Below are 13,241 nucleotides of genomic sequence, written 5' to 3'. Positions count from 1 at the left end.
ATAGGGTAAAGAATTTCAAACAAAATGAGAATCTATAGAAAAAGTTAAATAATTCTAGAATTATTAATTATTATTGCCCTTCTGTATATGTATTATTATTAATACAGTAACTGAAATTAATAATTTAATAAACAGTTTAACAGCCTATTAAATGGAATCGAAGTTGTGATTAGTAAAACAGAAGATATATCAGTATAAAATAACCAGACCATAAAGAACCATGAAGAAAAAGGGGAAGAAAAGTAGAAAAAAAGAAAAAGGAGAAAAGATATGCAGGAAAAAGATCTAAAGCATGTATATCTTGTGTCCAAGAAAAAGAAGAGGGAGTAAATGGGCAAGTAAGACATTAAGTCACAGACTCAAAAAGCTTGACAAACCCTTAGCCTGATATATACAAAGAAAAAACAGGCCTTGGAACATCATATTAAAAGTGCTGAAGACAAAACACAAAGAAACTATACTAAAAGCATCAGAGTATAAAAGACATTGCCTTCAAAGTAGTATATGTCAGTTGGACAGCTAACTCTCTAAAGAAAGCATGAAAGTGAAAAGACACTGGAATAACATCTTTAGGATGATGAACAAAAACAACTGGCCACTTAGATTCTATACCGAGCAAAGATACCCTTTGAAAATAAATGTCAAATAAAGATATTTTCAGCCACACAAAAACTGAAAGAATCCATTGCCAGCACACTCACATAAAAAGAAACAATGGGATTTTTTTCTCAAGCTAAATAAAAATGAGGAAAGTATAGAAAGGTAGAAAGGCCTGAGGAGCACTGGACAGGGTAAATATTTAGCTATTTGTCAATTATATTAAGTTTAAAGAGCCAGAAGCTCTTTAAATGGAGATAGCGTATTCTCAGGGACTCGTTGCGTATGAAATTATGACAGCTTTAATTCATAGCAGAAAATTGTAAAGAAATCACATAAATTAAGAAGACAATGACAGACAACCCAATGCAAAACTGGGCAAAAGATTTGAATACGCCCTCCAGGAGAACAAAGAAAAGGGAAAAGAAGAGAAGAGAAATGGCCAATATATATTTAAAAGACAACCAAATAAATTCATTAGGCAATGTGTAAATGCAACTGACACAATGGAAAGGATACTGCCATTATGTGCCCAACAGAATGGCTAAAATTAATGCTTGAAATATCAAGTACTGATGAAAATGTGAAGCATCTGGAATACTCATAAGCCTCTGGCAGGAATAGAAATTAGTACAACCACTATGGAAGATTTTTTGGAATTATCTACTAATATCTACTATATACCCAACTGTTTATATATGTTCCCCAAAAGAAATGTACAGAACTGTTTATAGCAGAACTATGTGTGACACCATAGAGAACAAGTGGAAATAACCCAAAGGTTCATCAATATGGACCCACAAGTTGTGGTGTGCTCATACACTGGAATGCTACACAGCAATGAGAATGAACTCCACTGCTAAAGGAAGCAGCAGTCTCACAAATGAAATGTTGAGTAAGAATGAACAAGACACAAGGAGTACGTACGGTAAAGTTCTTCACATAAAGTTCAAAAACAGGCACAACTAATCTATGGTGATAGAATGAAAAGGAGCAGGTACCTCTGTGGCAAAATCGCTGAGAGGGGGAATAAGAGAGGTTTATGGGGTGATGTCAGTGCTCTGTGTCTGGATCTGTGTGGTGGTTAGAGAGGATGTTCACTCTAAAAACGTAGTGATCTGGGCATTTGTGATTTTTGCACTTTTCTGTGTGTTTGTTTCACTTTGATAAATGGACTGACTTACAAAGAAAGAAGCCCAAAATTCAAAAAGTGGTGAAAAATAAACCCAAAATATAAAAACTTTGAGAAAAACAAGAGGAAATTTCCTGACAAGCCAACCCAACAGATCACTTTACACACACACACACACACACACACACACACACACACACGCACACACAAAAATCTACCCACAGCCTTCACAAAAAAACCCATTTGGGTCACTTACTTTGAGCCAAACCTCCTCCTCTCTCTCCAGGCTACCTTCTGCCTGCTCACTCCTTTTGTCCAGAGGTCTGTTTCCATTGGTGACACAGGGAAACCATCCGGTGAGAGGACGATGCTCTGGTAAATCTGGATGGTATGAGGTGCACATCTGAAATGCAATTTCAACCAAAAATTAAATGTGGAAGCTGAGAGAAAAGTAAACACAGTGAAACTCTGTAGCTCAAAACCAAAGTCTTCCTCTCTTCCTGAGTGCCTAATGATCACACTAGCAACTTTTCTCTGTGTAGAAGGATGTCTCAGTGCGCTCTGTTAACCTCAAGATAGGATTTATCTGGGTAGAAAAAACACATATGATAACTCTCAGCCCACCATCAACCCAGATATCTTGCCCCAAGAACAGTCCTGGAACATTTTAGGCAACTTCTCCTAGAATTAGCCATAGAAGTCTGTCCAGGATGAGGGTTCTATCCTTACCGGGCAGGATCCACCAGTCCCAGGAGTGAGGGTACTGAGTCAGGGAACCACTGAGTATTCCGCTAGGTAAAGGAGTCAGGGAACAGAAAGACCAGGAAATTTCTTTCACTTTACTTACAGCAGACAAGCTAGACTAAAAGCCATTTCAGAGAGCTGTTACTAACTCAGAATCTCCCAACTTTCCTGGCTTCCTATCACTGGACACCAAGAACTCTTGAGAAAGACGCCAGATTTCACTGAAGAAGTGTGGCAGACACAGCTAGCTGCCTCCCCATATCAATTTCCCCTTACTTATTAAGAAACTCCGATTCTTAATAAGTAAAGTGGCAGTAAATCTTACAAGTGCTCATCTCCTCAGAGACCTTTACAATGAAGGGTGATGAAGTGACCTGGATGTGACCAATGAGAGGTTGGTGGAAGTCTATAGTGTTAAACTTCCAGAAAAGCAGCCATGACCTTTTTCCCAATAAAAAGGGAAAGAATCGGTTAGCATATAACTATTTCCTGTGAACTTCCCCCATCTTCTTGCCTGAAATGCTGACTTCATGAATGGCGGAGCCATCTTATGAATAGGAGGAAGAAAGATGCAAGCCAAGGATGGAAAGAGCTAGAATCTAGAAGATTCCTAGGTCCTTGAGGAGTTTCTTGAACCAGAGCAACAACCCCTGGCTGGTTTCTCAATTTTCCGGGGGGGTGTCTTCTGAGGTATAAAATGCAATGATTGCATCCTGGCCAAAGAGAGCTAAATCTCACTACCATTGAAATAATGGTATTGCTTATTGTTATGATGAATGGAAGAGTTTCGTTGGCGATGGATGCATTTGGAATAGTACCCAAAATCCAAAGCCCTAATCTTCTTTTCAGTATTCAACTCTAATTCATAGAAGTCAGTCCTTGAAGTCCTTGGCAGATCTCCTATTTATTTAGGTGGATATTCATGGAAAATTGTATACCAAAGGATTTGTTTTCAGTACTAGCTCTAGAATTCCTTCAATAATAATTCCTTAAGTTATACTTTGATCTTTAATATATTTTAAATTTCGTTTGATCCTTAAAATAAGCCATTGAGCTAAGTGCAAAAGTTATTACTATTACCCATTTTACATATGAGAAAATTGGGGCCCAGAGAGGTTAAGTGACCTGTCAAAACTTATTTAAGAATAATGGTAGTAATATCAGTGAATTCAATATTGTAATCCAGGCATTCTGACTCTTTACTACTTTTTCTTCTTGTAAAATAAATTCTCCCATGTAGAAAGCCCAAGTGTAATTTCTGATATTTGTACATCTGAGGTTAATTTTGCAAAGCTTCTGTATACCTTGGAGTCAGCGATTGAATGGCCAAAGGTTCCTAGATGAAAACTAGTGAGGGTAAGTGGGGGAAGGCAGGTGTGGTGGCGGGATGGGGGAGGCGAGATTTAATTGCTAGTCTAGAAGTTCTTCATTTAATGTTACCTTATTTGGAGTTCAGTAGGGACTACATTTGATGTTAAGGACAGGAAAGAAACATAAGCCCTCCTAAGCATCTGAGAGGCCCTTTATAACTTCTCAGCCTTCACTCAATTCTTCGGGCTTGATTTACCATGGAATGAGGTTCTCCAGTGACCAAGGAAGCAGGACATTTCTTGTCTTCATGCGAGGAATACGCTTGGGTGGCCCACTGATCCAGGTATCCTTTGGGAGTGTAGAGGCCACAGTCTATGATGCTGGTTTCCTTCTCAAAAGGCTCACATATCCCGTCTCCCTCATATATGTAACATAGGCTTGGCTCTCCTGCCAAAAAAATATTGTATAATGTTTCAAAAAGTGTTGTTAGGGATGTCATGGAGAAATCACTACATTTTTTCTTGAGTCCACAAAAGAAAATCCTGTTGTTGCCAGGTAGTCTAACACCCACCCCAAACATATAGACAAAATGAATGCATGTGCATGCATGTGCGCATGCACAAGCACACACACGCACACGCACACACACACACACACCCCTCCCTAAAGAAGAAGGACTTTTTCTCATGGGGAGAGGAGTAGAATCCATCTCCATAATAAAAGGTATAGGAAGTAGTGGGATTTGTGAATAAAGTCTAAGGAGAGAAAAGTATCCATAGGCTGGAGGTAGAAATTTTAAGGCATTAAGCAAGATCACGAGGGAAGGAGGGGACGTAAGAGCAGAAAGTAAAAGAAGAAAGAGAAGTTAAAGAAATGGTATGATATGCTATGTACCTGGATCCCCTTCATGGTTTTTGAAATACTAAAGTATTTTGGGGATTTGTTTTCAATGACTCTTTGTGGCTGAATCGGGTTTCTTCAACTAACTGTGTCACTGCTCTGAAATGGACAGTATGGGCACTGGGTGTTCAAGGCTTACATTCCTCTTCTTTCTTTTAGTCTTACAACAACCATGTGGGGGGGTGCATTTTTTATTTGTGTCATAAACAGGAAACATTCTGCCACAGGTCCCTTGATATGTAAGTAGTAGAGCTTGGATTGGAGCCAGGCTCACAGAAGGCAGGTGCAGGGGGTCTCTATCAAGCTGAGGCAGAAGAACTGCCTTCAAGAGCAAACAAATGAGGAGCGAATCTGTAAGAAAATCCAATGGAGTGTTAGGAGGTGAGCTTATATTCCCTAGACAAGTTTCATACTTGCTCGTTGGATCTCCCCCTAAGTGAACAGTACCAAGTACAGACATGTAAACTAGCTTTCTTCAAGTGTGGAAAGCCACTTACTGAGTTCTAGTCCATTTTCTACCAAACTGCAGGACAATTAACATTAGTAGCATGATTCTAATCTTCTATTTCTATTTAAGATAATAGGACAAGATGATAGGATCAAGATTTGGAAACATAGCAACATGTAGATACACATTCAGTAACATCATTACTGAAGTTTACTGTTACTATACCATTCTTATTTTTTTAATTCTTCACAGCAAGACCACAGGGATGTTGAAGTAATTTTTCAGTGGCCCATCAACATGTAGCTGCTAATTATTTTCTGTCACAATTTCTTCCTGTCTAAGACCCTTCTGTGGTAAATCTGTCTCTACTTGCCAGGAATAAGCCAATGTTTGTAGGGCATGGTTCTAAGCCTATTTGGGGATTTGAACTCCTGCATTCCATCAAACTCATGGCCTTCCCAAATCATCCCCCAAACCCAAAGCCAATATATGTGCATTTGGAATGACTTTCCCATGATGATTTTTCTGTGTCGTATATATGCATATATACGTATTTATACATCATGTATTTATGTACATAAATATGTGTATTTAATATGTATGTTTGCATTTATCTTTATATGTGTGTACATAAATATACTTTATAATATAGTTTATAATGTGTATATATACATGTCTTCTTTCTCTATTTATAAACAGTGAATATTTTTTCTTTCTTCTTCTATTTTTTTTTTACCATGGACTTAAAATGTTTGCCTCTGTTTTTTTCAAGTCCATCGAAAAATAACAACCTATTTTTTAAAAACTATATTTTACAATGGTCCCTTCATACCTAATCTTTTGAGAAATAATGGAATATAACTCGATGCTGAGTCATACTACGCACGTATCATACAGTGAAACAGAAGTCTAACCATGGGATAGATAATCTTAGCTCTACCCTGTAAAGTTAAATTAATTTAGACCTAGTCTGGCTGGATTTGGAGGCTAAGGAAATAGGAGCCACGTTTTATGGAATCAAATGTGTTAGAAACAAAGCAAGGTGTACTGTTAAGTTAAAGGAGGCTTGAGATATACTGGAGGAGACACGACATTAAGAGAATATATGCGTGCTTGAATGTGTGTGTGTGCATTCAATGAGCCCATTATGTTACCACACACACACACACACACACACACACACACACACACACACACTGCAAACAGAGGTAGCATTAACAAATACTTGTATACAGAAGAGAGGAGGTAATCGGTTCGGTGTATTCTGTACAGCCAGACCACATCTGGAGTATTGAGTTCCTTTCTGGGCATTGACCACATGAAACATGCCAGGTTGGGGTAAATAGGAAAGGGTCTGGAAACCTAATCACATGAGGGGATGTTTGGATTGGAAAGGAGAATAATGGGGAGGCATTTCAAATATCTGAATGGTAGTCAAATAAAACAGGGAAAAAATTATCCTCTGTAGTTTCATAGCAAGGAAAAAGCACTTGATTAAGCATTAGCAAAGCTGGGCTCCAGTGCTGGCTCTTCTGAGCCTCACAGTTCGCCTGTGGATTAGTCACTATCATGCACTGAGGCTTAGTTTCCGAATGGAAAGGCAGAGAAGAATTTTACAACAGATAAAGCCATCCTTAAGTAGAAAGGTGCATTTCAAGATGTGTGCTTCACTGCTAGACGTATATAAGCAGAAGCTAGAGGCCTCTTAAGAACTGGCAGAAGAGATTTCTATACGGGAAGGAAGCTGGACTCCAAATCACAGTTAGACTGTACACACGAAGGGAGCAGGTCTCAGACTCATGGTACATGGTGGGCACTGCCAATGTTTTGTTAGATGGATGGATGGAAGACTCCTAAGAGTCTATAATTTTATGAATCTACTCTAGATAGCAGGAGCATTTATGTGTCCTGTACAGTATTTAACATTTTAAGTTCACATTATTATAATCATATCCTACTTTACCTTGAGATTTAGAGGTGTTAAAGTATTTTTCAAAGTTCTGCTCTCTAAAAAAACTTTAGTGAATGGTTACATTCCACAGAAACACTGCAGTGTATACAGATGGGAATTAAAAAAAAATCTACATGTAAGAAGGCCATTGATGACATCTTTAACCAGAAGTGGGAGAAGTGTTCTAGATGGTCTTCCTGCATGGCAAGAATCTAGAGTCAAAGCCACTTCGTGATAACTTATTACTAATGATTCGCCAGGATTAAGCAGTGTTAAGACCCCCTGTTATCAGTCATTATCTTACCTATTAAACACAGCCACCAAGAGATACCTTGTACTCCCTTTAACTTAGAATGTTTCCTAAACTGATTTTTGTATAAAAGCTCTGTGATTGTGCTGCTTGGTTGATGTTTTGATGGTAGACATGAGGACCCAAGAGCAATTCTTGGTAACATTAATCAAGGAGGCAGTGAACTCCGGTGGCCTATATTTAGATTCTAGAGCCTCACTTCCATTGTTCAAATCCTGTATAAGAGAAAGCAAGTTATTTAAGCTCTCTGTGCCTCAGATTAGTTTCCTCATAGTTCATGCCCGGAGTAAATGAGATACTATATGTGGGGTGCTTGGGTGGCGAAGTTAGTTAAGCGTGTGACTTCAGCTCAGGTCATGATCTCACGGTTTGTGGGTTTGAGCCCTGCGGCAGGCTCTGTGCTGACAGCTCAGAGCCTAGAGCCTGCTCTGGATTCTGTTTCCTCCTCTCTCTGCCCCTCCCCTGCTCATGCTCTGTCTCTCTCTCTTTCAGAAATAAACATTTTAAAAAATTTTAATGAGATACTATAGGTGAAACAGTTGGTGCCTGCCTGGCACACAAGAGACACATCAAATATCATTGTTGTTATCAGTCAGCTGTATGTCATAGGATATCAAAAGCTCATGGAAGTAAGACACGGAGATGCCTGCAGAGACAGGACATGAGCCTAGGTGGCGCTGTCCCACGCACCTGCGCAGTGGAAGCCTTCTTCCAGCTGGCACGCCCTTGAGCAGCCATCTCCGCTCAGAAGGTCCCCATCATCACATTCTTCTCCCAGGCTCCTGGAAGGTCAAAACATACATTCTTATATCCACACAGGCATACAATCATTTTCTTGCTTATTACTCTCATTTTAAATTGTTAAAATCCCTCATTACACATTAAAAGTGCAAGCTGGAGAAAAGCAGGAGCTAAGAGAATGCTCTTACAGAAGAAAGCAGCCCAGGACTCAGAAACATTGAGGAGACCCACGAGGGTCCTTCCGGGGTTTCTGGTAGATGGCAGGAAGCTAGAAAAGGCCTGCCAGCCCTATGATGAGTGAAATCCCAAAAACAGCTGGTTTGGTGAGGAGGAAACCTTCCCGTCTATTTGTGGTTCTGTTTATTATTCTTTTCTACCTGATATTTCTTTATGTTTTCATTGTTTTATTCTATCTAGGCGCAGTTGCTGTTAAAGTTAGGATTTTGTAACCTTGAAATATCCTATTGTATATACCAAGAGACTCAGAAGCCTGATTGCTGCCTGGTCTCTCTGTCCAGGACAAAGCCAAGGCTCCCTCAGGTGCTTGCTCCCTACTACCACCTGGTGGCAGCCATCATGTATTGCAGGGGAGAAATAAATACTGGGAGAAGAAAAATGGCATTGTTTTGTTTTGAACCTGAAAAGCTGACACCGCTGGTGACTCACGTGGATTGGGGTGGGAAAGTTAGTTTAGACTGAGGGCTGCAGGCAGCATGTTATAGAAACAAAACAGATAACACAGATGTGGCCACTGTAAAATGGATGGAAGGTTACCATTTTTTCCTTCTTGACTTTGCACCATGTCCAAAAGGGACACGTATTATAACTCAAGGAGACAAAGAGTTGGGCATGCTCACATGTTTTCAGATGAGGAACCCAACTAACAGCTCTAACCATTGTTTAAAGTGTACCTCCTCACAGGGATGGAGTAAAGATTAGCTAATTAGATATGAGAATGCTTTCATATGAATAAAAACCATTCTATGAATGCAATTATATAATAATATGTTAAACGGTAGGATGTCAATGGAGACAGGATAACAGATATGAAAAATAACATGACTGAAGAAATTAAGGAAACTTCAATTTCCTTCTTATTTGGAACATAATTCTTCACAGCGTGTTGTGTATCATCTCATGCACTGCTGGCCAATAGAGACATGTGAACCATATATATCATTTTTCATTTTCTAGTAGTCACATTAAAAAAAGAAGTAGGTGAAATGAGTTTTAATGATACATTTCATCAAACTCGATATATCCAAAATATTGTCATTTCAGTATGTAATCGCTATAAAAATTATCAATAAAGCATGTTACATTCTTTAATGTATCCTACATCTTTGAAATCTGATGTGCATTTTTCACTTTACAACACATCTGGGCCCAAACACTTGATCTGTATTTAGATTTCATAAACTCTATTGTTGGAAAGGTAGATTCACCAAGTTGTTCCAAGTATATTTAAAGGTTTTCTGAGAACGGAATCAACTTTTCAAATTAAATTTAAACTACTTAAAATTAAATAAAATTCCGTGTCTTGGCTGCACTTGCCACATTTCAAAGCCTCCACAGCACACGTGGCACGGACGTCCCATACTGGACAGACTGAGATGATCGCTTCCAAATGAATGTGGCTCACAAGTTCAGGGCCCCCATGCTGTTTGCTTTGGTGGTCTTACTGCGGTGTTATCCAGTGTGACAAAAATATATTATAACTAGCATCTCAGGATGACTTCTTGGGGAACTGTGATCCCCTTAGATTGAATGTACACATTCCTCAAGTTTTAAACGGTGGGTTAAACAATATACATGGCTCCTTCTTGCTGGTCGTGGAGTGAAGGCCCTGCCTCTCTCTGGCTGAGACAAAGATGTAATTCACAGATATCGTACCACTGGATGGCGGAACTATTTGTGACTCTTTACAGAAAGGGAATATATAAGGTAAAGGAATTTTGGATGAGGAAACTTGTGAGGCCCAGGAGCCAAGCAGATAGTGCTTCAGGAGAAGCTGTTTCAAGGCACAAGAGAGAATATGCATGAACAAGTTGGGAAGATGGCTCTTCAGCCCTTCCTGTCCCCAGACTCCCAGGCAGATGTGGCATCCTGGGGCCTCAAGGTGGCCACCATGAGAGAAGTGTGGTGGGAGACACAGAGGGCAGTGTTTTGTTCAAGGAAGGTTCTGCCTGGGTAGTGATGGTAACCAAGCCCCTCGAACACCTTAACTGGTGGGCAAGAGACTTCAAAAGAGGCAGCTGGAGGAAGGGAGATGCAAAGCTGAGACTGTGTTAGGCAGAGGTAGCAGCCAACTAGCAAGGTTTGGGTATTGGCAAAGTGTGCCTTAGACCAATGGATAAAGATTTTAGAAGATGGAGAAAATGAGTGGTGTTCAGTGATTGTTAACCAATGCAATGGGGTCCCAAGAAAGGCTACAGAACAATTAGGGCTTCAGGATACTATGTACTTTCACCCAGTCTGGGAAATTCAAAATAGGCTATCTTATTGGCATGCAGAATCTAAGACACATCACAGTGCCTGGCCAGTGGCCTCTTATTGCCACAGTTCCATATAATGAACATATTAGGTTAGAGGAGCATTCAGGACAGATTAATACAGGGTGACTGGTGGAACATGGGAGTTTCAGTGCTAGATTTGGGAAAGTCCCAGACAACCCAGAGTGAATTAGTCTCTTAGGCTGATGTCACAAAAGGGAAACAGAAAAAGGAACACAGTGTGTTAAGAAGGCAAAGTAGTGGGGCGCCTGGGTGGCTTAGTCGGTTAAGCGTCCGACTTTCGCTTAGGTCATGATCTCGCGGTTCGTGGGTTCGAGCCCTGCGTCGGGCTCTGTGCTGACTGCCAGCTCAGAGCCTGGAGCCTGTTTCAGTCTGTGACTCCCTCTCTCTCTGACCCTCCCCTGCTCACGCTGTCTCTCTCTCTNGCGTCGGGCTCTGTGCTGACTGCCAGCTCAGAGCCTGGAGCCTGTTTCAGTCTGTGACTCCCTCTCTCTCTGACCCTCCTCTGCTCACGCTGTCTCTCTCTCTCTTTCCTAGAAATAAATAAAACATTAAAAAAAAATTAAAAAAAAAAAAGAAGGCAAAGTAGTGATTTTGTCTTTACCTTGGTGGTTTTACAGAATGGTTGTAAATTACACCACAGTCATGTCTTCCAAGGGTCAAATGAGCAAGTGAAGCTCAGAACGCTATACGGACTTCCAGGTCACACAGCTAGTCAGAGGTACAGGACAGGCCACTGATTCAAAAGATAACCCTCACATCGTATCTGACACATAACCTTCTTCCCTATAAATTCCTTCTCTCTGTCACTGCCCAGCACTTGTTCTCTGAAACCTTAAGAGCTGCCCCACCCCCCGCCCTGAATCAGCTCTAGTACCTCAGCACTCTGCAGTGAGCTCTAAATAAAAGTGAGCCTCTCCTCATCTGAGATGCGTGCGCTCTCTCAAGATCATCACCAGGTCCTAGGTTTTTGAGGCTAGGCTCACACAGTGCTTGAGATTTCCAAAACAAGGCAAACTAAAACTCAGGATGAAACCTCCTGTTCAGGGCAGGGCAGGACGTCCTTGCTCACACATTCCCATACACGTGCTACTCACCCTGCCACCTTCCCGTCTCCACAGTAAGGAGCTCCATGGATGTGGCTCAGAGGAGGCGAGGCTTCTCCCAGTTCCGTTCCAGCTCCAGCTTGAACTTGGTACCGATACAGCTGGCCAGGTGTGACCTCCCTGTGGAAACCAATGAGCCATGACTACTACATCCAGAAAGTGAGACACTGCCCTGGGTCCTTTGCAGATGGCTTGCAGGGGTTTAAAAGAAATATTAGGGGGAACATTAATGTTAAACATATGGGATGTTACGTGAAGCAAAGATCGGGCCAAAGGTCGGGGCACACCAGAAGGCTTGGAAACATACTGGCTTCTGTATTCCCAGTACGTTCCACATAGTGTACATGAAATAAACGGCTGCTGGAGTCAGCCGCTGAATTAACCAACAGTCTTGTACAATCCAGGAGGATGGCATTTCGAGTATACCTTTATCGTGTTAAGAAAAACAACCTCAAGCAACTATTGGAAAACCAGCCATCTGCATCCTTGAAGTAATCAAAGAAACTGAGAAGAAAAGCTTTAGTGTTTGGACTCAGCAGGGTCCTTCCTGGGTCTGCGGAGCACCGAGCACCGTTTTCTTGTGTTTTGAGAGAATTTTTGTCTTGAAGAGACTGTGTCCTCAGAGGGAAGGACACACTCTTTCCCAGAAGGAGGTGACGACACCTTCCACCATCATTCTGGGGATGCCAGGAATCCCACAACTATGAATATGTTATATGACTACCTACCTCTAGACCTGCCCAAATATGTACACATCAGGAATGGAATTTAATTGGTTGACATCAGAGATGGAAGGAGTTTATCAGACTCTCTCTAGAACCCAAGTGCACTGATCAGTCACAGGCATGAGAGATTGAACATTCAAGTGAGGGTAAAGGACTCAAGAGAGGGCTGCTGTTTCCAAAAACAAATTCTGCCCTTCTCTTAATTTTGTACAGTGCCTGCCCTAACTGGAAAACTCCCACCAAAGTCAAGCTAGAATGGGAGAAACTTAGGGGGACAGAATCACAAAGGGTTATGGGGACTGCCATGAATGGCCGCCACAAATCTCCTGCCAACACCCTCCTTCTTTAACAGATTCTTCGCCTCAGCCACTCTCTCCCCTGATGCTGTGACCGGCCAACAGGAAATACTGTGGGGTCTCAAAAACATCTTTAAAAACTTCCCTAGTGGCTTTTAATTATTTGAATAGAAAAGACTCCTAAATATTAAAGACTTTCCAATCTCCACATCAGCTTTCTTTCAGGGAAACAATCTTCTCACAAGAGTGCCAGATATTTCAAAAGCAAAAGCAATTTTTTATTCTAATCAATTCTGATGGTTTCCCTCTTCAGGGTGGTTTCTGTCGGACTTCGCATCCAGCCACGCATAAAGGTCTCACACTGCCCCGCAGCTGGGAAACGGTCAGACGGTAGTCTCAAAATGTGTTTACACTGCTTGTGGAGAAACCCAGCAGCAGGTAGCCCAAACCTTTGATGACCTGAGTTT

The 13,241-nt window shown here is 41.1% G+C and overlaps 1 protein-coding gene across 2 annotated transcripts in view; it reads right to left on the bottom strand.

Annotated features, from left to right (window-relative positions):
- Positions 1-13,241, bottom strand: part of PAPPA2 (pappalysin 2) — a 271,505-nt gene that overhangs the window by 122,296 nt on the left and 135,968 nt on the right. For both annotated transcript variants that reach the window (XM_039219146.1, XM_039219147.1), the window contains 4 exons: positions 11,745-11,873; positions 8,084-8,175; positions 4,041-4,231; positions 1,986-2,132 (listed from right to left, as the gene is read on the bottom strand). In XM_039219146.1, the coding sequence (XP_039075077.1) occupies positions 1,986-2,132; positions 4,041-4,231; positions 8,084-8,175; positions 11,745-11,873 (559 nt within the window). The remainder of the gene's footprint in view (positions 1-1,985; positions 2,133-4,040; positions 4,232-8,083; positions 8,176-11,744; positions 11,874-13,241) is intronic.

This window comes from Hyaena hyaena, unplaced genomic scaffold, assembly GCF_003009895.1.
Source record: "Hyaena hyaena isolate Hyena2069 unplaced genomic scaffold, ASM300989v1 scaffold_793, whole genome shotgun sequence".
Taxonomy (NCBI): domain Eukaryota; kingdom Metazoa; phylum Chordata; class Mammalia; order Carnivora; family Hyaenidae; genus Hyaena; species Hyaena hyaena.
Note: the sequence above shows the minus strand (reverse complement) of the source record. Positions and strands in the feature narration are given on the sequence as shown.